General features: G+C 41.7%; 1 protein-coding gene across 1 annotated transcript in view; it reads left to right on the top strand.

Moving 5' to 3' along the window:
* Positions 1-432: 432 nt before the first annotated feature.
* LOC114471066 (cyclic nucleotide-gated cation channel-like) overlaps positions 433-26,389 on the top strand; it is a 58,850-nt gene continuing 32,893 nt past the window's right edge. The window contains exons 1-9 of the mRNA XM_028459607.1: positions 433-563; positions 838-927; positions 1,012-1,122; positions 1,198-1,386; positions 1,457-1,567; positions 10,603-10,709; positions 16,460-16,947; positions 17,047-17,325; positions 17,558-17,656. Of these exons, the coding sequence (XP_028315408.1) occupies positions 839-927; positions 1,012-1,122; positions 1,198-1,386; positions 1,457-1,567; positions 10,603-10,709; positions 16,460-16,947; positions 17,047-17,325; positions 17,558-17,656 (1,473 nt within the window). The 5' untranslated portion in view covers positions 433-563; position 838. The remainder of the gene's footprint in view (positions 564-837; positions 928-1,011; positions 1,123-1,197; positions 1,387-1,456; positions 1,568-10,602; positions 10,710-16,459; positions 16,948-17,046; positions 17,326-17,557; positions 17,657-26,389) is intronic.

Genomic DNA, 26,389 nt, shown 5'->3' with positions numbered 1-26,389 from the left:
CTTATAAAATCTCATTTATTGTGAAAGTAATCAAATTATGTTACTCAGATTGAGTCATGAAAGGGATTACATTACAAATTACATTTTGGGGCATGTAATCTGTAATGGTTCATATTTTCTGTCTGTCTGTCTGTCTTGTGCTAAATCAGAGATTAACAACACACACGGGTAAAAGACACCTGAGATTTCACATCAGTTCATGTTAATATGAAACCATAATCAGCAGAGCACTCTAAAACAAAGAAATTCAGTTCAAAGGCCACTTCAAAAAGCTTCTTGAATTCAGATGAGGTGCCTGATGAAAAAGGACACACACCCGTGCACACTTGCTAACACAAGGATGCAATTTAAACAGTTTTTTTTTCCATTAGTGCCATGTGATCATGCCTTTTAACTGTTTCATTTGTACACTCATCCCCATTCATCAGAGGATGAGGTGGTCTGCTGCTGTGAATAATGTTGCTCTTATCCATAGAAAATAACAGAAAACAGCTTCTGGTAAGCGCAACATTTGAGCGGAGGCATTAAACAGCTGGAGACTACAACAGTGGAACATTGATCAGGTTTGTTGACCAAAACATCTTTCGTTGTTGTCATAACTACAACACTGCGTGTTGCTCTAATGTTTTGTTTCTGTGGTGATGCATGATCGAGGATTGCCTCTCAGAGAGTTAGTACGGACATATGTGCTATCTATGTGTTGTGTGTGCACCCTCTTTTATTATTTCATTTTGAATGTGTGTAATTTCATGATCAACCATGAATCCCAATGTGGTTTTCTTTAAAAATCAAACATAATTTTATTTTTTTTGTGTCCTCTTGTTTGTGTCTGTATAGTATGGCGGGTCTCGTGCAAGATTCACACAGACTGTCTGTGAAAACATGGACAGAGGAGGAGAGTGAGCGAGCTGACAGCGCACTTAGCAGGTAAAAGATCATAAACTGGATTATCAAAAAAGCTTTATTGTGGGTTTGGAAGCTAAAAAAGATATATATTCATATATTTTCTAGAAGACAATCAACGTATGATGACAGTTCATCAGAGCTGCAGAGGGTGGCTGCCATTGACAGGAGAGAAATAATTTCTCAGAATTCTCTGCGTAGGAGAGGAGCTCTGTCCCGGTAGGAAAGACAGCATCCCACTGATAATCACAGCTTGTTCAGGTTTACTTTTGACTCAGCTGTGTCTGTCTGCAGGATAATAGGTATGGTCATGACTCTGAGAGAATGGGCTCAGAAGAGTCTGAATGAGGAGACAGCGCGGCCTGACTCTTTTCTGGAGCGTTTCAGAGGTCCTACCAATGATCTACAAGCTCCATCCAGCAGGTTCAGCGACAGCCAGGAAGGCTCAGAAGCAGAGAATGAAATCAGGCACTCCAGACGCATGTAGGAGAACAACTAACAACAATCCACAAAACACAAAACTGGTGTGTGTTAAATCATCTCTATCTTGTAGGAGGAGGAAGTGTAATGCTGTGGTCTTATCCCCATCTGATGATGCCTATTACTGTTGGGTGATGATCATTGGTGCAGCAGTATTTTATAACTGGACACTGCTGGTTGCCAGGTACGTAGGACCGAAGATAAATTACTCTTTTATTTAGAATGACATTCTGAGTGAAATATGAATCTTTAGCCTCCTTATTCAGCCCAATATATCTTAAAATTAAATTCTCAACTGGGGGAATTGGTCATGGACTGGTTTATGATGATTCATGATTACTTGCAATGTCTTTTATTTTCCGCCCAACGACATGTTATGCATTTCATCTGACTACACCATATATTTGATTAAACGATAAAAAAAAAAATTTGAATTCCGATAGCATTTTTGCATTTCTGCTTAAAGGGGACATATCATGCTAAATCCACTTTTTAGCCCTTAAATGCATTTTGTTGTATGTTTAGAGTGCATAGAAGTACAGAAAAAATCAAATTAGTCTCTTCAGGTGCTCCGTAGATATCTTTATATTCTGTTTTGCTCATATTTTTCAATCTGTTTTGATTTTTCTATTCTCTATTACATTTTTTGAACTATTACATCACAGTATTTGCAGCGGAACTGCCAAATTAGGACATCAACTCCAGGTCCAACACTTTGAGCAAACCATTTTTATTTCTCGCTTTTATTTTGTAGTCCAAGCTCAAGGATGCCGAAGTTACGAGAGGATAAGTCAAAATGTTCGGTTGTTGGATGTAGTAACCCACACGCTTCATTACACCGTCTCCCAGCATCAGAACCTTTTTGAAGTGCCTAGTTGAGTTTTATTTTTCACAGAAATGTACCCACATCTGTGGGTAAGGTCATTTTTGTGTGCGCGAAGCACTTCAAGGATGACTGCTTCGTCAGTATAAAGAAGGATTTGACGAAAGACTTTGTCTGATTGAGGGTTCAATTCCTTCTATCTTTGGAGACGACAAACAGAGAACTTCGGTAAGCTGTAAATAACGCTAAAAAGTGTGATGATAAGACGTGCCAGTCATTGTTTTGTTAGCATTAGCAGTTGCACCGTCTTCAGTCTTCATATGTTAGCGCTGTGTGCTCGTTTTAGATCCTTGATGATATGGCCTACGTGATTTAATTTAAGTCTAAAGTTTTCATTAGTCATTTCATTTTGCCATTTTTGTCTCCCAAAAGAGTATTAAAATGCATTTCGTGACGTGAGCTTGGTGCTAGCGTTAGCTCGGCGCTTGTGTTAGCTCACTTGTTAACATCCATATGAAGACGTTGTTCTGCAGGTTCATCATCATTTTCATCTCGCTCCGCCGGGTCCGACTCTGGCTCGAACATGTAAGGCTGGATGGACAAGTCTTCCGTTGTTGACATTTGTAAATAACGTGTGAATAAAAAGTTTTTGCGCCACTACGTAATCGTATCTCTTCTATCAAACTACAAAAATGGCCGAACAGAGTGTCACCTATGCAACCTGGAGAGGGGGCGGGGTATGAAGAGTCTCATTTGCATTTAAAGAGACCGCACCAAAACGAGTTGCTCTCAGACGCACATCAAAAAGGGGTAGAAAAGGGGCCTGTGGAGCTATAATAATGAGGAATTCAGACCCAAGCATTGCAGTTCCGCTTTATATAGACCACATCTGTATGATTTATATGTAAAAAGGAAGGATGTAAAAGCATGATATGTCTCCTTTAATGATTCTGTTCTTTATCGATTCTCATTTGAAAAAGAACAAACAGATCGATTAGCACTCACAAACTTAGTCAGTGACTCACTGCTCAGTAATATCTCTCCTGACGATGAGATCGAGTGTGATGACTGCCAGCTTCTGAGCCAGTCAGACTCTGTCTTTCGTCATGGTGGTCATTTAATGAAATGCATGAGGAGGCATTCATTTAAAGCTGCAGTACAGGTGCTGGTCATATATTTAGAATATCATGAAAAAGTTGATTTATTTCAGTAATTCCATTCAAAAACTGAAACTTGTATATTATATTCATTCATTACACACAGACTGACATATTTAAAGTGTTTATTTTTTTTAATTTTGATGATTACAACTGACAACTAATGAAAATCCCAAATTCAGTATCTCATAAAATTAGAATATTACTTAAGACCGATACAAAAAAAAGATTTCTAGAGATGTTATTAGAATTAGATTATCATGAAAAAGTTGATTGATTTCAGTAATTCCATTCAAAAAGTGAAACTTGTATATTCATTACACACATACCGACATATTTCAAGTGTTTATTTCTTTTATTTTGATGATTATAACTGACAACTAATGAAAATCCCAAATTCAGTATCTAAATTTGAATATTACTTAAAACCGATACAAAAAAAAGCACTCAATTCTTAGTTAAGGCTCCTTTTGCCTGAATTACTGCAGCAATGCAGCGTGGCAGGGAGTCGATCAGTCTGTGGCACTGCTCAGAGAGCCCTGTTACGTATGAAAGCCCAGGTTGCACTGATAGTGGTCTTCAGCTCTTCTGCATTGTTGGATCTGGTGTCTCGCATCCTCCTCTTCACAATACCCCATAGATTTTCTATGGGGTTAAGGTCAGGCCAGTTTGCTGGCCAATCAAGAACACGGTGTCACGGCAAAATTTGCAGTTGACCTCCTTTGGAGACATGATTGGAGCCCTGGTTGAATGATGGAGTCCAGTCAAAACATGATGATTTTATAAAAAAGGTTTTATTATAAACAAAATAAAAAAAGAGTACAAAAAAAGAGTGTCCCATCCTGTAGGGAGGGCAAGCAGCCAGGTACTAAGCAGGATGGCTTAGGATATGCAGGACTAACTAACAGTTTCACAGCTTAAGCTTTATACAGATGAGAAAACGTCCCAACCCTGAAGGGAGGAAAAGGAGGGGGTCTGATGCCCAACAGTGGAGACGTTGGAATTTGATGAATATGTGAATGTTATGAGGAAGGCTGGCACCACTGATATCTGTCCTTCAGCAGAGACTGTGTGTTGCTGGCACTGTCTGTACTGTTTATCTAACATGACTCAGCTGTTCAAAAGTGCAAAGAGTAATGCAGTCATCGTGTATTAAAACATGACAAATTGTACACATGAACACACATTTGATGATATGATGATGACTATAATAATTGCCATAACAAGGGATACCAGCTTTGGCGCTGTGTGCAGGTGCCAAGTCCTGTTGGAAAATTAAATCTGCATCTCCAAAAAGTTGGTCAGCAGCAGGAAGAATGAAGTGCTCTAAAACTTCCTGGTAGACCGCTGCGTTGACCTTGGACTTAAGGAAACACAGTGGACCAACACCAGCACATGACATGGCACCCCAATCCATCACTGACTGTGGACACTTTACCCCCAATTTCCACTGGATGCAGCTCCGCTGCGTTACATCACCGCCGCGTCACCAGAGCTGATAGGTTTCCACTTTAGTCTGTGTTAATTTCCACCAGGTCCGCTGCGGTGCGTGTCTGCTCCTTCCCAGCTGCGGTAGTCCGGTGCCCTCCACTAGATATACGCAGGGCTTCTGGTGGACACCGGAGCACAACGTCAATCAGCACAGAGCAAATGAAGCTAAACAGGAAATTAGGCACGTATTCCACAATAAAATATCGAGTTACTTTTCAAAATAAAACACTTCATATTATATTTCAAGTAAATACATCACCAAAACGTCCTAATGTGTAAAAACAAATTCACATTCACTATAATGTTTCCTCTCCTACTATAACTGCACTGTAAACTGCAGAAACTTTGATTTAGTTCATGTTTTGCTCGTGCAGTTTTATCTAAAAATATGGCTATGACAAATCCAGAGAGTCCAATCTTCTTGTTTTCCTTCGTTAGGAACACTTACCTGTTTATCTGTTTATTGTTGCGTTTATAACACATACATTTAACTGCGTTCTCGCGCAAATATATAAATATCGTGAGAACTGCTCTGTCTCATGACGTCCCAGTCGTTCAACCGGAGTGCACCGTGGCGCACTCAAAACGCAACCGGTGTGGATTACCGGACGGCGGACAGCGAGGCAAAAGAATCGGTGCCGTGGCGCAGCGAAGACGTATCCAGTGGAAACCCCCAGTTACACTCGACCTCAAGCAACGTGGATTCTGTGCCTCTCCTCTCTACCTCCAGACTCTGGGACCTTGATTTCCAAAGAACATGCAAAATGTACTTTCATCAGAAAACATCACTTTGCACCACTCAGCAGCAGTCCAGTCCTTTCTGTCTTTAGCTCAGGCGAGATACTTCTGAAGCTGTCTTTTCTTCAAGAGTGGCTTGACACAAGGAATGGAACAGTTGAAACCCATGTCTTGCATACATCTGTGTGTGGTGGTTGTTGAAGCACTGACTCCAACTGCAGTCCACTCTTTGTGAATCTCCCCCACCTTTTTGAATGGGTTTTGTTTCACAATCCTCTCTGGGGCAAGGTTATCCCTATTGCATTTCAATCACATCTTTTGCTTCCCTTACCTCTCTATTAATGTGCTTGGACACAGAGCTCTGTGAACAGCCAACCTTTTTACAATAACCTTTTGTGCTAGGTGTCAATGGTCATCTTTTGGACAAATGTCAGGTCAGCAGTCTTCCCCATGATTGTGTAGCCTACAGAACTAGACTGGAGACCATTTTGGGTGTACTCATACTGGGGTCGTTCCTAGCCAGCTCTGTGCATGTGTGAAACCATGGGGGACCATTGTCTGATACCGCGGGGGGGGAACGGCTTGATGGTCCCACTGGAGGAGGTAGGCCAAACAGCGTGCCATGACTCATCTACAAAAAGTACTTTTGTGTGTCTTTATTATAATTGTTTATTACCACAGGCCGCGATCACTGTCTTTATGGTGTCAATGGAGCAGTCATATCTCTTCAGCAGACACCGCCATCTTCCCTTGAGACGTCCAAAAGTCCTCTCCACAGTAATCCGAACTCTGCTGAGACGGTAGTTGAATGTTCGTTGTGCAGGGGTCATGTGCTGGTTGTCATGAAATTGCTTCATCAGCCATGGGCAGCAGTGGATATGCTGCATCTCCCAGTATTAGCGGTGGTACGTCTACATTTCCAAATCTCTCTGTGATACGTGGAAACAGTGTACCACTTTCACCACCCGTATACAAAAATGAGCTACCAAACACTCTTGCATCATGGACTCTGCCAGCCCAACCCACATTGATGTCCCAGAAACAGAGCCGATGGTTGACCACACCTTGCAAGATGACAGATGAAAACTCTTTGCGGTTGTAGTACTCTGTTCGATTTTCATTTGGAGCTAGAATGCCAATGTGAGTTCCATCAATAACTTCAACACATTGAGGGAAACTCCAGCAGACCGCTTGTAACCTTGAATAATGTATTTAAAGCCATCTTCGGATGGTGCTCGAATGTACAGGGGCAGCATCCTTTTAATAATAAATGAAGCGACATCATTTGTAACAGTTACTGCAGTAGACTGACAAATCCCAAATAAATGAGAGATTGTCCGGAACTCCACATTTGTAGCCAGTCTCCAGATACATACTGCAATGCATTGCTCCACAGGCAAAGGTTTTCTGAATGGAGTTTACTGCCTGCGAATGTGTGGTCTCAGGATGTCGCACATCTGTTGGAATGTGGTTTTTCTCGTTCTAAAATTCTATTGCCATTCAGAATCTGTCCAGTTGGTGATAGCGTTTTCCCACCACACGCCACTTCTTTGCCAAAGCCAGATTGTTCTGCATCACAAAATACAAGTTAATTAAGGAATAATAAAATTCAAGTGATGATATTTACTATAACAGTTTGAAGAGGGTAATTATAATAAAAGATTACTGATAATTATTTGTAATATGCTCTTGTTTATGCTCAGCTTCATCAGAAAAAGATATACATAAACAGGTTAGGCCTGGGCAATATATCGAGATTCAAGATATACTGAGTGTTCTGTTTTGGCAATATCAAAAATTACAACATTGCATATCGATATGTTTTATTTGATGCATGTTTTTTTTTAAAAATGCTAATTTTAGGAGTTGCTGTTTCTGCTACTTTTCGAAAAACAGAGCACAGTTAGATTGATTTCTGAGTGCGTCATAACCCAAACCTTGTCCTAAAGCCACACTACAGAACTCACTCATGCTGTCCCCTAGAGGACAAAAAGACCAAAGTGTAATATATTGTAGAGCAGTTTGTTATTAAATGTGCCTGTGTGGCAACAGATAATCATATCCATTTACAAAAATCCTTTCATGACAACGCAAACCAGCAAAGATTCCCCATGTACATCACACAATATCACAATCCAAATGATACATTCTTGTAGGAGCCGTACAGGGTTTGGTTCTTCCTCACCCGTTTATAAATGAGATTCATGTGTGTGAATGGCTATCGTGCATGCACTCAGAGTACTCACCCTTCTGCACCACAGTGATTGGGCGTGGCATTGTGGGAGTAGTTTGTATTAGTACGTGTGCTCAAGTGGAGTTTAGTTCTGGCTTGCATCATGCTGGTGGGGTGAGCTTAGGAGAGCAACTTTCTGTTGACTGCATCAGCCTGTCATCCATCGACAATCTGCACTGTCATGAGGTATCTGTAAGGCAACCAATGCATGTGACTAAAGTAAGTGCCGATGTCCGGCAAAGCGATCTGGAACAATAAACCTCACAGCTCTGTGCAATTGTTTGGCGTGCGCGTCATCACTGTTATATCCCTCCTTGCTTAGCCTACCGTGGCGTAGAAAAACTGTCTATTAGTCCATATGCCACAACAATTCTCCTGATTTGAAAAGCAACAGTAAGAAGAATGCAATTTCTTAAATTTCTGCCCCTTAACGTAAACAATTACCCAATCAATCCAAACAATTACCTTTCTGTAATATATATTTATAGATTTGGAGGTATGCTTCGCCACGGGGTTTATGGCATACTGGAGTCGACTCTTTTTGTGCTTTGGAGTCAGCAGGGAGACGCACCTGGGAGTTCTAGCAAAGCGGCCTTCATTTTGCAGTGTGCGCCTTATTGTAATGGTCAAACCCGTGTACCTCTCTTTGACAAGTCCTTTCGCAGTTCCTCATCTGTCACCTGGGGATTTTTCTCCACCTTTTGCTTCTGGTACCAGACAGCAGTTGCCGACAGTGTCTTCTTTCTGTCGCATCCAGGTATCGTTTCCACTGTGTCTTTAGCCTTAAACTTGCAAATTATGCTTCCAATTGTGTCTCTTGAAATGTTTAATGTCTGCCATCTTATTATATCCATAACCTTGCTTATGAAGATAAATTACCTCCTCTCTTTACTTCTTTGACCATTCCCTGGACTTCACCATTTTGCAAAGACACCATTAACTGTCTAGAAGGAGGCGACTATCGCAGGCCTTTTAAATCTGCTTAACTGTTGCTCGTTATGGTTCTGTTCACATCTACAGGTGTTTTTAACACCTGCTTAAAACCTCTCTTCTAAAGAGTGGTCTTAGGGGTCAAATCTTTGGGGGGTTGAATAATTTTGTCAGTGAGGAAATCACAAAAAGGACACTTGTTGGTATATATCAAAAAATATTGTAATTTAAGGTGAATTCGTTTTTTTTACAAGTCCTTATTTGATCTGATTATAAACAAGATAAAAGATCACTTACATTTACAAATCACTCCGCGAGTCCACTTTCAACAGGATTTACCAGTGAGTGATGAAAAGGCAACTGCAACATAACCCTGTAGCAGCTTAATATACTTTCCGTCCTCAGCAGTCAAAGCTGCATCACAAACACACAGCTGTGAATATCATTTTGGGTCTTATCTCGGTCAATTTGAACAATTGAATGTGTAGGTTGCTTCTTACTTTATGGCTGCACATGATTGGTACGTAGTAAACATGGCTTTCCTCTCTTTCCTCCGCATGACTTTATGTAGGTGTGCAGCAGAGTTAGCTTCAATCCGACACCACATGAACTCTCTAACCGTGGACATGAATTGAGACCAAAACAACATCAGTTGCATTACAGCGATAGCCTTTTCCAATTAATTGTCCATGGCTCTGCTCCTAGTACACTTGACCCGACAGAAGATGAGTAACCGCATGTCTGCTATACCCAAAGTCGCTCGATGGTGACGTAATACCATACGTATGTCGTAAATGAATGTGATGACGTGTTTGTCTGCTGAAACGAGTTGAGCTGGTGATCGCGTCCACTGAACTGTGCCAGAGGAGGGACAAGGGAAGAGGGATACCTGCTATGAGACTGGAACGGCCCGAATTGCCAATGTGAGTAGCCTTTGCAGGGCACCAGGTGTCTTCAATATTGAACCTCTCCACAATATTCTATTTTTCCTCAATTTGGGGTTTTCATTACGTACCAGTTATAATCATTAACATTAAAAGAAAAAAACACTTCAAATATATCAGTCTGTGTGAAATGAATGTATACATTAAGCAAGTTTCACTTTTTTAATGGAATGAGATGCTCCACACTCCCTGTTTTGAAACCTGTACATACTGTACCGTACCCTCGTGAACGCTCACAACTGGGCAGCTCTCAGCGACTTCTCAATAGTGACTAGTGATAAATGTAAGGACTTTATATTGTGTTATTGGAGAGTTTAATGATTGTGACAAGCTCATGGTCCGTAAGGGTTTGTTAGAGACTGTTAGAGTTTATTGTCGCTCTCACTCTTTCTCTCTCACACACACACACACACACACACACACACACTCTCTCTCTCTCTCTCTCTCTCTGTCAGTGACCTCTGTGCGTCATTCAGGTTGTCATTCCTCCCCTCAAGCAGCTCCCCTGCAAGATATAAAGCAGGTGTGTAACCGTTGTGCCTAAAGCCGTGATGGGGGCTTCTGCTGGAACGTCTACCATTACATTTTTATGTAAAAAAAAAAGCTAAAAAATGTCATCAGCAAGGAGAAAAAGCTCCCCTCTCACAGGAGGAGATCTTTGAAAAGACTAAATGAAAAAGTATATTTATTTTCCCAACTCTCTAACCACTGAGAACACTTGCAGCCTATACAGGTTTAGCATTTTGATTTGAAATAGTTATTAACCCTACATGTGGTGTCATTTACAAATATTAATACTAAACAATACTAAAAATGTTGCTAAATTCAGCACTAAGTTTTCTCCCCCACTGAGTATTCTCCCCCTCTGTGTATATTATTTTTATTCACTGTGTGTTTCTGTAGGGCCTGCTTTGATGAGCTCCAGATGAGCACAGTACTGGTGTGGCTGGTGCTTGATTATGTGTGTGATGGAATCTACATCCTGGATATTGCTGTGCGTATGCATACAGGTACATTCTGACTGACAAAGAGCTATGCAACAAAGGGGAAATTATTTGACTTTGAAATGTGGGAGGAAACTCATGAATGCCCAAAGAGAACATGCAAGCTTTCCAGGACAATGCTTAATACAACTTTTTTGTTGCGAATATGGAAAAACTTGAAGGTCTCATTGAGTCTCCGATCAGAGCGAGGATTGTGTTTGAAAGTTGCGGACTGCACCTTTAAAGCCACAAATACAGTATTTAAATAAAACATCTTTCTGTAATTGTTTTTGTCAGTATTTTACCCATCCATTTTCAGTAACATATGGTTTCAGTTTGGACTGTGGAGTGGAAGGGAGATAGGAACTAATCACCGGTAAATAAAGGCCAGTAAAACTGCGGTAAACAATCACCAGGAATAAATAGTTGCTCCCTAGTAAGGATAGTAGCTCTAACAACTGGTACAATGATAAACTTCATGATATTACAGTCTGTGAATGCAGTACTTCGCCTCCGGGTCCTAGTGCCGGCTGTTCGGGGAAGCCTGTTCCGTTTACCACTTTTGGCGAGGTCTGTGTGTGTTTGCGTGAAAGTCTGCATGTTTATGCTTCCGTCCATCTACTCTTTTCATCATATCCATACGTGTATTCTAAGGCTCTTATTAAATAGTCTCGGCTGGACTCTGGATGGCCATCCTGGATTTTGTCGTCTCGTTTGCGCAGAACAACTGGAATTAACTTAAAGGGCAATTAAAAAAGAAAGAGGAATTATCTCATTTGGAATTAAAATCGAAATAAACCAGCCACCTAATTCGAATTTAAGTTTAATTTGGAATTAAATTAGCATTAGGAATTAATTGTTTACAAGGTCAGTTTAAAGAGGAATTAACTTTGATTCTGCTTTAAAGAGGAATTAAAGCTCCCATGTAAATGTGGCCATTGTCACACTGTCACGGGGTGACTGGGGGGAGTAACACAAGCACCCCAAAGGATTGACAATCAGCATTTCTATGATGTTCACATTTAACAGTTGAACTGTTGTTACAGTTATAAACGGGACAAAATGTATTACTGTTCGTTATATTTTACCTGGGCCGTTCACTCCTTTTCTAGGGAGGCCAATGGAGGCAGCATCGTGGAAGTGACCAGCTGTGACCAGGTGCGCGCAGCGGCTGCTGCAATTTGTTAAAATGAAACTCAGACAGACCCCAGACTTCTGTCCATGCTGCTTAGACTGATGTTCAACTATTTTTTTAATTAACAATTTTGTTTATTAGAATTTTGTACACAGAAAGGAAACAGGATCACAGTACACATGAACGACAGTGTTATAATATTTGCCTTGAAATAAAATCCACAAAGTCCTTATTTGAAAGTAAGCGGTTGTTAAAATGCCATGGAGAGTGGATTTTATTTAATCCTTCAAGTTTTACATCCATTGTGACTGGGGAATGGTCGGATATAACTATTGTATCATATGAAATATATTTTACAGATGTAAGGATTCTATTATCAACAATAAAATAATCAATATGAGTAAAGGTATTGTCACGGCAAATTTGCGCTTGACCTCATTTAGAGACATGATTTCTGCCCTGGTTGAATTAGGATGTCCAGTCAGAGCATGATGATTTTATAAAAAAGGATTTATTATAAAACTAAATGAAAAAGAGTACAAAAAAGGAGAGTGTCCCATCTTGTATAGGAAGGGTTAAATGAAAAAGAGTACAGGATGGTCCAAAAAGGTTCTTCCCTGGCTCCGGATATGCAGGACTGACTTGGAAAGTTTCACAGCTTAAGCTTTATACAGAGAGGTAAAAAAGTTGCACCCTGAGAGAAAGAAAAGGAGGGAGTCAGATGCTCCCAACAGTGGAGATGTTGGAGCAATGATATCTGTCTTGATAAAGTGCGTGCGTCACTTGGTGTGTGTGTTTGTGTTATGTGAAGATTTCAGGCTGGTGTCTTATCTGTGTATGCATGTGAAAGAATGAGTTTTTTGTATGAGGCCTTTAGCAGAGACTGTCTGCACTGTTATTCTAACATGACTCAGCTGTTCAAAAGTCCAAAGTGTAATGCAGTCATTGTGTATTAAAACATGATAAATTGTACACATGAACACAAATTTGACAATATGATGATGAATATAATAATTGCCATAACAGTATGATTTACATTAGAAAAAAATGAATATTGCCTACCAGAGGGATTAAGAAAACGCCAGGGATTGGATATGGCAAAATGGTCTTTATAGGACTGAATCAGTATAGCGAATTTTGAAGGAGTGCAATTTTGGATGGAGGAACGATCCCTTCACGGATCAAGCCAGCAATTGAAATCACCACCAACAACAAGCAAATGTGAGGAAATATCTGGTAGAGTAGAAAACAATGTTCTAAAAAACCTGTCATCATCCCAATTGGGGCCGTTAAGATTAACAAAAAGCATTTATGTATAAAGAATTTTCCCCCCCCCGTTGCAGTGTCCAGGTCCTCAAACCAAAGTGTGTCTCCCTGCCAGGAATGACAGCCAAACTTATTGTCTGGGCAGGAGTGGAGTAGTCGCTTAATGTTTCCAAAGGCAGCTCTCTTCTGCAACCGTGAAGTGTAGTCAGCGAAGATGGAAATCCTCTTGCCCCAACGGAGGAGCGGGGATTGTTCCTCGGCCCGGCGAAGAATCTCATTCCGAACGTGAAAGTAGTGAACCCTCACCGCAAATGGTCGGGGTGAAACTCCCTCTTTAGGAGGGCTCTGCAGCATCCAATGAGCATGTTTCACAACAGTAGCTTTTTATCCAGGGAAAGGAGCTCTTTCAGCAGCTGAGCTATGAATTCAGTAGCACAGGGGCCATTTAATCCTTTCGAATAAAGCCAAATATTGATTCTTCTGGATCTCCCCTCAAGATCCTCGCATTGGTCAGATGCTTAACTTTAGCTGTTAGTTTGCTAGCATTAGCCTCCAGTTCCATTATACGGCCACTGTGGTCAGTAGCTGCTTGCTCAAGCTCTAGCATGGTTAGCTCGTGTAGCTCAACCTTTTTCTTGCAGTGGTTCTATCAGCTCTTTCAGCTCTTTGCAAACTGAGCCTTGAGGGAGTCCATCATGGATTTACAAAGTACAGCATCGAGCGTGTTGACGGCCTTGGCATTAGGGCCCACTACTTGTTGGTCAGCCGATTCAACACAGGGCGAGATTTTGCTGCGGCCTACTCTGGCCGGCTTTGCTTTTTGATGAGCAGAAGACATCTTAGCCGTTATGACTAATTAAAGTCATGAGTATTAAAACTATAAATGACCAGGATATTGCCAGAAAGTTATTTAACGATTAGTCACATTCCCCGGAGCAGTGGCGACGCGTCCCACATCCCTGTGCTATTTCCATTACACTACAAGAGTAAATAAGAAGTGAAAACATTGATGACAGATGATGATGGCTAATATGCGTAGATAATCCACACTCACCTCACATGTTTTGGGACTTCAGGATTGTGACTGGGATCTCCACTCACCTCACCGCTCACTGAAGAAGGAAAGACTCTGCACATTCACATCACTTGTAAATGAAATCACTTGTTCACTGTTAACTCTGTCTCTGTGTTGTGTGTCTGGGTCCAAAACATTATACACACCGTGTGTATCAGAACAGGACAGGTGTTATTCCTGTAAGATACAGATCTTACTGGGGTCCTGTCTGTGTCTCAGCAGGGGTGGGAAAGAGAGGTCTGGAAGTCTCATTTGTTCTCGATCCAAATGTATAGGCTATTGGAGACTCAATGATATGTAGGAGGGAGAAGGCAGTAGCTGCAGTTTGAGGGCACTTTGTCTCCATCTGGGAAAGCAAGAGTACAAAAATTGTTCTTTTTGGAGGCCTTCTAATAAAATGAGGTGTACTGTGGTATATACTTGGAAATCACACTGACTGTACCCGCAACACAGTTGTAGGATTCCTATAATGAGGGAGAAGTTTGAAACATGCACTGCAGAGATGTATTTTGCTAATTAACTCAGTAAGACTAGCATCATCTTTTGTGCCATAAATTGGGTTCAAGTCTCAAATGATGTAAAACTTAAATTAGAATGCCACCGTTTTTTTCTTCTTCCCACACTCTACCAACTGAGCCATGGACGACCGATCTCAAGGCTGTACCTGTTCATGTATATGTCTCACAGCAAGATGGTCCTGGGTTCAAAACATCCACTTGGGTCCTTTCTGCGTGGAGTTTGCATGTTTTCTCCATGTACTCCATTTTTTTCCCAAGATCCAAAAACATGACCTGAGATTGCCTGTAGTGGGAGTGAATGGGTGTGTGTATTCCAGGAAATAGAGCTGCTAAGAAACGCACAAAATGCGGACACTTTCACACTAATAGGTACTGTAGGCTATTGGAAAAATAAATAATTTATAATTACATTATAATAATATATATAAAATAATCAAAATATCAATTCACCCTTGGGTAGGCACTGCCAACCTTGCCTACCCTGATGGCACGTCACTGCTAAATCGCATAAAGATAACTACATGTTGCTCACACTGATTTTTTTTTTAGTAAGGAACAAAATAAGTGAATGTTAGATACAGTTAAAACAACAATAACTTTTATTTTCAAAATTAGCAGCACCATATGACAACACAGTTGCTTAACTTCCGGTGGTGGGTGCACCAATAAATGTTAACTACACACAACTGTACACAACAATTAAAAACACGTGAACAAAGGAAAGCAATTCTACAACTGACTCTGCCCATGTACACAGAACAATCTGAGAAACAGAAGGAAGAAGGAATTAGGATTAGTTAAAAAAAAATAAATAAATACATTTAAAAAATTTTACTAAAATTGGATCAAATACAGAATACGGTATCTCGTGCAGACCTGCTACTTTGTATAGCCTATTTTTAACACTCAAATTTCTTCACACAATGCTATAACAACATTTTATGCTCTTAGACCAGGGGTGATCAAAGTGTATTCAAAATGCAACACAAAATGCAAACACACACACACATGCACTCACAAGCGGGCGCTGCACTTGATGCTGTAGGCATCACTGCTGTGAACTAACCAGTCTCTCCGCTCTCCCACATCTCTGAACCTCCACTTCTCATTAAATTTCCTGCGATTGCTTTCCTTCGCTCTCCTCCCGTCCTTTTTCTCAGGTGGTTTCACACCCTTGTGTTGCCACATCTTACGTCTCCTTTCCATCTTTAGCTTCTTGTTCTTTGGTTTCCTAACTTTGCCTCCCTGAATAGATGGTGCAATTACATACAAAGTATGTTTGTGCCCTTTGTTCATTTATTTTGTTTTTGTCACTGCTCTTATACATAGCAAAGTCGGCTTATTGGAGGAGCCTGCCAATGGCGTGTTACCTATATTTTTAACTCCCCCAAACATAATTTTACTCACATTTGGCTAGAGATTTTAAACCCTGAGTGTAAGTCCATAAAAGTGGGCAGTGGTGATGTAGTAGTTAAAGGAGCTGGCTTGTAATTGGCGGGTCACTGGTTTGATTCCCACCTGGGTCATCAGTGTGAGATGTTGCGCAAGTCTCTTAACCATGGGTGCTACACTGTGGCAGTCCACTGCTCCTCAGGGATGGGCTAAATGCAGAGAACAAATTTCATGTTAGGACTTGTACATATGTTACAACAATAAAGGTGATCTATCACCCCTATTATTATTATTAAAAAAATGTGGCACTGATATACATAACACGTGCAAGGTTTTTCATTGAAAACCTCTCAAATATGTAAAGTAACAAGTTTATTCTCTTTGTGCAAAGGTTTCTTGGAACAAGGGTTGATGGTGAAAGATGTCCGTCGCCTGAGAGAAACTTACATCCAAACTACACAGTGTAAACTAGACATTGGCTCCATTCTTCCAACCGACCTCCTTTACCTTAGCGTGGGAATGAGCTACACTCCTCTGCTCCGATTCAACCGCCTGCTGCGTCTGCCTCGCCTGTTTGAGTTGTTTGAACGCACAGAGACTCGAACTGGCTACCCAAACGCTTTCCGCATCTGGAAGCTGGTTCTCTACATCCTGGTCATCATTCACTGGAACGCCTGTGGATACTACAGCTTCTCCAAGGCTCTCGGACTTGGATCTGACTCATGGGTGTATCCCAATGCTTCAGACCCTAAGTTTGGCTCCCTTGCGAGAACATACATCTATTGTCTGTACTGGTCAACCCTAACACTAACTACCATTGGAGAGACACCACCACCTGAGAGAAATGAAGAATATCTGTTCTTGATATTTGATTTTTTGGTAAATTGAAGCTGACAATGTTCTATCGTAAATGACAAGATTAACATGGTGTGACTCGTCAAAAATAAAAATAATCTGCTATTTTTTTTTCTATCCCAGGTTGGTGTTCTGATATTTGCCTCCATCGTAGGTAACGTTGGCGCTATGATCTCCAACATGAATGCGACTAGAACTAGCTTCCAAGGCCGTGTAGACACACTGAAACACTACATGCACTTCAGGCACGTGAGCAAGGGGCTGGAACAGCGCGTCATTCGCTGGTTTGACTACCTCTGGAGCAATCAGAAGACAATTGATGAACAGGAAGTGCTAAGAAGCCTACCTAATAAACTTAGAGCCGAGATTGCCATAAATGTTCACCTTGACACCCTGAAGAAGGTAAAGATCACTGATGTCATTCATTAACAACTACACTTGTTTCTGTTTTTGTTGTTGTTGTGATCAACAAAATGTTGATACTGTGCATTAATGATTTAAAGACCACCCACTCAGACTTACTTTTGTGTGTGTGTGTGTGTGTATGTGTGTGTGTGTGCGTGTGTGTGTGTGTGTGTGTGTGTGTGTGTGTGTGTGTGTGTGTGTGTGTGTGTGTGTGTGTGTGTGGATTCAGGTGCATATTTTCCAGGATTGTGAAGCAGGGCTTCTTGTAGAACTGGTGTTAAAACTGCGGCCACAGGTTTTCAGTCCAGGAGACTACATCTGTAGAAAGGTTGGTAATGTCACTGAAAGTTAAAGGTTTCTCAGCTTCCTGTTTCTTGTTGAGCCAGTGAAATGTTTTATTACTGTAATGTATCCTAATTTTTCTACAGTGTGCTTTTATTCATGTCAGAATCAGAAAAGTTTTTAGGCCAAATACAGTCTAAAAACAATACAAGGAATGTGACTTGGTCGAGGGTACAAAAAACATACAAAATACAAAAAACAAACCGTAAACACTATAATAATAATAATAATAATAATGAATATAAAGGATAAATTATATATACATATATACAAGTACTGCAGGTAATATTGTCATTATGAAGGTGGATCCTGGAGGGAGGGCAGATTGCAGCAATTACCTTCTCTGCAGAGCGGATGATACGCTGCAGTCTGACCTTGTCCTTGGTCGTAGCTGTAGCATATTAGATAGTGATGGAGGAGCAGAGGATCCATCAGAGATGAGCCCAAATGATAGTCGTGTCGTCTGCAAACTTCAGGTGCTTGACCGACTGATGAGAAGAGGTGCAGCTGTTGGTGTACAGGGAGAACATCAAAGGAGAAAGAACATAACCCTGAGGAGAATCAGTGCTGATGGACCTGTTGGGTCTGTAGGAGAACTGCAGGGGGTATAGTTTTGGGTCAGTGGTCTCTTTGTGTGAAAGCATGAGGCACTCAAAAGACTTCATAACCACAGAGGTCAAGGTTTTTTAGTCATTAAGTCCTGTGGTCGTCAGCTTCTTTGGAACAGGGATGATTGAAGAGGCCTTGAAGAAGACTGATGTAACCGGTCGAGACTCTGCGTTGTGTTTAAATATGTTTTATTCTGACAGCAGCAGGAACACCTCCAGTCAGTTTTGTCCCATAAACAAGCCCCTCTCACACAGAGATCGTTAACAAAAGGGGGTATACACCACTACAACAGAACCTAGCATACCTGACAGCAGCAGGAACACACACAAAAATCCTCCAGTCAGTTTTTCCCATAAACATGCCCCTACACAAAACGAATGACACAAACATGTTATAATACATTGGAAGCACTTTAGAACAGGTTTAATTCAGCCAACTAACTTGGAAACATAACTAATAAAGAGATTTTTATTTGTACAGCAAAGCTGCTTACCTCTCACATGGAGATTGTTAACAAAAGGGAAGAGCTAAGGGCTCAGGAAAATGGTCTCTGGTCTTTTGGAGAGAGCAGACGTGTTTTCACTCGCTCCGATAACACGACCTTGGCTACAGCTGGCTACAGCTGAACAGCTTGAAAAATTGGGCCCAAGATGAAAAGAAAAATGGTTAAGAAACTGCATGGAGGCCCTCCAGAACCTGATCGGGGTTTGGAAGAGGTCAAGGAGATGATACGCGAGGGTCTACGAAACCTCAAAGACGGTCCATCTGCCGAGATAAAGTCGTTGGAAAAGATGCTGGAAAAGTCACTGGAAACCCTTCAAAGTGAAGCAAAGATACTGAAAGAAGAGAATGAAAGAAATGCTGAAGAGATAAAACTACTGAACGCGAGGGTTGAAGAGTTGGAACAGAAGGAAAGAGAGAAAGATGTCATCATCACAGGCTTAAAGATAAAACCCAGGAGTTATGCAAGTGACGAAGAAACAAAATCGATTGAACAACAGGTCATTGACTACTTGGAGTCAAAGGACATTGTCCTGAACCCTGACAACATCAACTCCTGCCATCTCCTGCCAAAGAGAAATGATAACAGAGCTGTAAAAATCACCTTCACGAAGGTGAAATTCAAAGGAGAACTATTGAAGCAAGGCAGAAAACTGAAGGAAACAAAGGTTTTTATTAATGAAAACCTGACTAAAAAAAATGCAAGCATTGCATGGAAGGCACGCCAAATAAAAAAAGGAGGAAAGATTCTAAAGACGTGGATGAAAAACTGCAGGATTTATATCACACCACTGGGAGAAGAGAACGGAAAACCAATATTCATCAAAACGATGGAAGACTTGGGAAAATACGAAGGATCCACCTAAACAACAACATTAAATGGACTGGTAAATGGAATTGATTTTATATAGCGCTTAATCACCACACTGAAGCAGTCTCAAAGCGCTTTACATATCAGCTCATTCACCCATTCACTCTCACATTCACACACCAGTGGGACAGGACTGCCATGCAAGGCGCTAGTCGACCACTGGGAGCAACTTAGGGTTCAGTGTCTTGCCCAAGGACACTTCGACACATAGTCAGGTACTGGGATTGAACCAACCCTCAACCTCTCGATCAGAAGACGACCCACTACCACCTGAGCCACGGTCGCCCAGTACTGATGGTAATCACGGAGATGGACCCAAATCTATATATACACTGGAAACAAAACTCAGACTGTGATTATTTCATTGACATTGAATTCAATGTGGAAACCAAGAGTAAAAAAGGTCTGTCATTTATTCATTTCAGTTGCTAGGTGGTGGGGTGATTAAGGATTACATTACTAACCTTGCTTATGAACTAAGACATAGTAATGTGTTTATTCAAGAAATGGTTAAATATAACAGTGGAAAATACAACACTGCCAATAGAACTAACAACAACCTTGCGGTAGAGACAAAACAAGCTGCAAACTTATGTGTCCAAAAGAGACCTTCCCGAGTGGTGACGTCATGGATGAAAAGGGAAAAACCTTTCGAACAACTTCGAAAAAAGATTAACTTTTCTTGAACTGGAGGAATGCAAACAACGTCTGACAGGGAACAAGACCAACACAAACAACTATAGAGAGGAGGAGGAATAAAAAAAAGAAAAGAAAAAGAAAAGACAACACTGACTACAGATGAGAATAAATCCTACACAAAAAAGGACTTTTCAAAACAACCTAAGAATGTTTGACCAGAGAGACATGTAAACCCATGTAAATTTTTGATGTACAAAACAGGGAAAAAAGTGAATGTAACCATGTCGGAAATAAATTGAATAAATAAAATAAAAAAAACAAGGCATAGGCGGAAGTGTCACATTAAAAACTGAACGTGAGGATACACATAAATTAATGTTCCACATACTGATTTGGAGGCCCAACTTGTCAGGTATGAAGTAATAAAATAAAATAAACTTAAAACCAGATATAGGGGTCTCTCCGGGCGGTGCCGGCCTGGTGGGGCGTGGAGGTGCCCCTTCCCTACGGGTGGGGCTTGGTGCTTGTCTCGTCTCCTGGTTGCCTTGGGGGCGCGCCTCGCGGCGGGTGGGTCTGGAGTGACCTGTAGGGGGTGGGCGCGCTGGGGGGTGCTGGCCTCTGCGCTGGGGTTGGGGCGGGGTTGCTTGGCACTCCTGGAGGGTGCTCTTTGCTGGGGGGCGGCTCTAGCTGTTCCGGTGGTTAAGGTCGGTATCGGCCGCTTGGTAGGTCTGTCCTGCTATCTGCGGGCTGGCAGGTGGGTGGGTTCTGCACCTTTGGCGGGGGGCTGCTGCTCCGCATCAGTTGTGTGCCATTGGGGTGCCTCGCTCCCGCGGTAACGGCCTGGGCTGCTGTTCTTGCACCGCCTGGGGCTGTGCGGTCTTGCTGGGTTGTGTCCTGTTCGTGGGCTGGGGTGGAGGGGGCTCGCACTTGGGGGTTCCCTGTCCTGCGGTAGTGCCCTTGGGGTTCGCCGGGCCGGTCCTGGCGGGGGTCTTCCGGGGCGGGTGGTGCGGAATGTGCCCTACCATGCCTGTGGGTGCGACGCCGGGTGGCCCCGGCTTGGGCGGCACCCTGTGAGCCGGGCTCTGCTGTGTGGCTGGGCCCTTTGGGGGGGGGGGCGCTTTCTAGTGCTCATTGCACGGGCAGCATCAAGGAAAGGCGATCTGGGGTGCCTGGTCGGTGTGCCTGGGGGCCGGCAGGGCAACTTGCAGCATCCCCTTGGTGCCCTCGGCGACTATGGGCATAGTCGCTGTCTCTGGGGGCGCTGCTCTTGATGCTGCTTCCGTTCCAGGGCCTTCTGGCCTGGGTTCTGGTCTCTGCTGGCTGTGGGCCTGCCGGCGAGTGCCCGCTGGCTGCCTGTTTGGCGCGGCTCTGGCCGTCTGCTGGGCGTGGGCCTTGGCTCCGCTGCTGGGGTCTCGGGCAGGGAGCTCTCTGGGCCCTCCCCTCGAGGGTTGGATGCTTGAGTGTGGGTGGGTGGGGGGGGGGATGCTAGCGGGGGGCCTTGGGGTTGGGGGTTGGGGTCGGTGGCCGGATGCGCTGGGTGCTCGGCTGCTTGGGGCTTCCTCGGATGTGTGTGTGGGTGGCGGTGGCTGCCTCTCAGCCTGGGATCTTAGGGGCGTCTGGGGGGTTTCTCGGCCGTGGGGGGATGGCCTGGGGCTCCCTGGCCCCCACTCTTTCTGCTGGCCTGGCTGGGACAGTTCCTGGGTTTGCAGTAGCAGTTTTTTTGCACATATAGTGGTATACAATGCACTGGCACGCCTTGGGATGTGGGATAAAACTCATACTGGGCTTAACTTTAGACACGTTAATCCCAAATACGTACCTGCTTTAGATACTACCACTCACTTTTTCTCCCTGTCCACAGCCACCACCATTATAGCTAAGCTTCATACCTGTCACTATACTGGCTTGATTACACAACATAATAAGCATAATATATTCTACAACTTCACATCTCACCCTCCTCCCTGCTCCCTTTCCCCTCCCCCTTCCTCTCCACTTAGGTGTAACACTGCTCTCCCTTTTTATATCCTCCCTATAATAAAATATTTCTTAGGGCTAGTGATGGTCACAATTAAGCAGTAAAATAAATAAATGTATTTTATTGCAATAACAAAACATGCATTGCTGTCTCATAATGATTGCACTTCTTGTAGTGTTGACCTTTGACAGCATGTGCATAATTGACCTGTTACACGTTGCATGTCTCCAGCAAACCTGTCAAGTTTTTGATGTGAAAATATGGGAAATTTTATGACGCCCACTGTGAGCCCTCCCACCACCCCAACCAAGCTCCAGTACTCCTTATACCACTTACTAAATACAATTCGGTTCATATACAAGTCAACACGTTGTATATATACTGTTTCACATTGCTTGTCTTTAAGTTGTAAAATGTTTTTTTATTTTCAATACATATTTTCATTTAATTTCTCATGCTTACTCAAGTGGTTCTCTGTTATTCACTAATGACTAATTAGACAGATTGGTTGCAGACTTTACATCCTTTTGACACTTTTTGAAAGGTGAATATTAGTAGCGCTTGTGCTTGGCTGATTTTTCAAGCTAACTTATGTCATTCCTTCCCCTGTGGGAGACGCTAAAATCTGAGTGACAAGTCTTACAGAACGTGTAACTGTGCCCCATCCTGTTGCTCTATAAGAAGATAAACTTGCTTTATAGGAAGGTATACTCTCTGTCACATTTCACGACGTATTTAGACCAGTTCTTTGTTTTTTTCACTGGAACGTCTTCTTACATCCATCTCTCTTCTTTGTTGGTTTACGTGTGTGTTCCGCTGTCGGTACAAATATCGCGAGAACTGCCACCCAGGTCACTGCAGGTGGTAATTCTCACGAGGCTAGTGACAGCATTCAGTTTGGAGAGGCAGAGGTATGTTTTTATTCATTTATCTTTTAATTATGATTATTACATTAAAAGTATCTTGCCAAAGGGGACTTTGGTCATTGTTTTTCATGTAGTTTTATTTAAAGTGATACTAAAGTGATATTAAAGGTGATACGAGTTTATTAATTCATCCCAGAAAAGGCTTGTGAGGCCAGTGTATGATCCACACTGTCTGATGCTGACTGATCTCTATCAATTGAGCAATTTTTTAGGCCGGGCTACCGGACTCAAAACGCCACTCACTTGGTTCTTCTTCTTGTTCTTCTTGTTGTGTACACTAGTTAAAATCGCTACTCCTCTGTTATTCGTGAACAGATCAGGCTGAAATTTGGTAGGTATAATCTATGAAGCATCGACGCTCGGAGCCCGATTTTTTATTTGGGGCCCCAAAAGAAAAAAAAACCAGAAAGTCAATTTCTCATTTATTTGCGAGTCAAATATTACGAGGGTAGGAAGTACCGAATCATTGGCATATACAGTACCAATATCTAAATGGGACCCATTACCCCGTACGTGTCATTCCCATTTTTCAAATGACCACTCCTCCGTTAGTTCTCGTTAGATAGGAATGCAGTTTTGGTATGAATACTATGAATGAATATGATGAGAAGCTCAGAGCCCGTTTTATAAAAAATGGGGCCCAGGGGCCCACCCCTGATTTCCAAATATATGGGAACATAGTCATTTCAAAGTAAATTTAACGTAGATTATGATTATGCCTCACACATTCGATTAGGAGCCCATGGGCCCACCCCCCTTTTTTTGGCAATTTTCATTAAAGTCGTTTTTTTATTTATTTGTGAGTCAAATAAATGATGGTGGTACCGAATCATTGACATTATATGAATGTGAATATGTGCCACGGGGGTCCCAATTTTAAATGACTACTCTTCTGTTAATTCTCCTTGAATCTGGCTGAAATTTGACATAGATATCCTATGAGGAGATATCAAAAGCTTCTCTGAGACTTTTTTGAAAGGGGAGGGATGGGGGTCCACCCCATTTTCCGGTCATTTCTAAATTTATCGGAACATACGTGATATATTGTTTCAAAGGCAATTCAATGTAGATTACAAATTTTGTTTTACCTCAGTAGGCGGGGCCTCCAAACCAAGAATATTTGAGACCGTAACATGTTATTGACAATCAAATTCAGCCACCACAAATTGGAATGTTTGATAAATCCCATGTTGGACCTGTCGTATGAGTACTCACATTTGCACACATTTTTACGCAGGGTTGATAAATGAGGGCCATTGTGTTGCCTAAGCTGGTACCTCCTTAAATGAGAATGCACAAACAAATTCCAAAAAAGGTGACCATACCGTTGTGAATATGTTTTTTTAGATTGGATTCTCTTTTATCTAATGTATGTGTCTAATGGTATAAAAAATAATACCTCCTTAATCCAACTTGTAAATGGAGCTCTGGGCTGTTTCCAGTTACAAAGTGCAAGTTTACGAGCGACCAATGTAGAAAATGCAACAAAGTTGACTTGAGATACAGTTAAAGTGAATTTGGCTTTTGTGTTTTCCCCACATAGGGTTGAGAAGGTCTCAAATACATTCCTAAAACTCAAACAAGGCAGGCAGAGCATTCACAGAACATATGCCCAGTTGTAGCAGGCTTCACGTGACATTGAGACAAGTTGGGTCAACTATAGAATATATTATGGAAAGTCTGTCTGCGTTACTTTAACTGGATGAGAGTATGTCTCAGACACAATGAGGTTGTATGAATACGTCAAAGCGAGAGATTCCAGGTCTTATCTTATCACCAGATGAGATTCCCAGGCCATCCTTGTCCTATCTAGGGAAATGGTCTGAAAATTGTAAAGTTTGGCAAGGAGTCCTTTGGTATTAAGAGCCAAACCTAAAACAGCACATATTGAACAATATGAACAGTAACAAAAATTTAAACACAATTAAATATATAAATACAAAAAGATAACCAGCTGTGTGCAAATTCTGTGCAAAGCCAAGTAAGTCTTCATTCAAACAATCAACAGAGAGTAGCTGCATTTTCATTACCCTTGGAAATGTGCAAAATCTAAATACTGCAATAAAAACTGGTAATGGAAACACCCAAATTTTGAAAAAACACTCAAAAATCACAAAAAAGTTTTTACGCTTTCATGAGGAGGTATTTCAGACGTTTCGATTTTGAAATATGTTGCAAAAGTGCTATGGAAACACTTTTTCCACAAATACACGTCACAGGATGTGATGTACCTGACCACTTCTCTCAGAATAAACATATAAACACAGATAGAAGGGAGACCGGGACATTTCTTAGCATTATACTAAAAATTATTACTGCCACATTAGGCATGAAACAACAAAAGAATACGGAGGCTGCGTCCGAATTGTCCCTCCTATCTTATTTCCTATCCACTTTTCCTTAAAGGTGTTAGGAGAGGAGTTAGGAAAAGTCACGTTTGTTTTGACGATCAGATAGACTTCCACTATGTGGCGTAGTAATCCTACAGCCACACCTCCTTTCCTCAGAAAATTTGAACGGCCTTTTATCATGGCCACCACTTAAACATTTCCAGGGGTTAAAGAACAGTAGATAGAAAAGGAGATAGGAGGGACTATTTGGACGCAGCCGAAATGTTATGAGGAAGTTCTGAGTGTTCGTTTTCCTAAGGCGAAGTGTCACGGGATGACATTTCACAGAAGTTACGAGGCTCCTGCCCAAAACAATGTTCAATGGATTCATGTTCAAAGTGCAATTATACTTTGTCGACAATTACAAATATCGCTTTTATTTTGCGAAAATCTGTAACGGAAACCCAGTAGTGACAGGAGGTAGAAGGCTCTTCCTCGTGAGACTCCAGTAGGATTTCTGGAGAGGTCCGTGTGGCTGTGGAGGTACATGACTCCTCATTCTGACTGGTGGCCTAGGTTGCTCCAAAATATTTCAGAAGTTCCCCTGGAGTTACATTAAAATACAATATGTAAGTCTAATACACTGAACATGCATCACTAACCCAATTAGAATAAACATACACACTTTATTGAACTTAAACAATACACAGCACAATAGTTAACACCCAATTACCTAAGCGTAAAACACTCTAAATGATTCAAAAGGCAATGTCACAATTATGTAAATGGGTATATGAAGCACATGTGTTTATTTAATATACTTACAGTTTATATAAAAGTCAACATGTTGCATATTTAGTGTTAA

Source organism: Gouania willdenowi, chromosome 10 (genome assembly GCF_900634775.1).
Source record: "Gouania willdenowi chromosome 10, fGouWil2.1, whole genome shotgun sequence".
In the NCBI taxonomy this organism is placed as follows: Eukaryota; Metazoa; Chordata; class Actinopteri; order Blenniiformes; family Gobiesocidae; genus Gouania; species Gouania willdenowi.
Note: the sequence above shows the minus strand (reverse complement) of the source record. Positions and strands in the feature narration are given on the sequence as shown.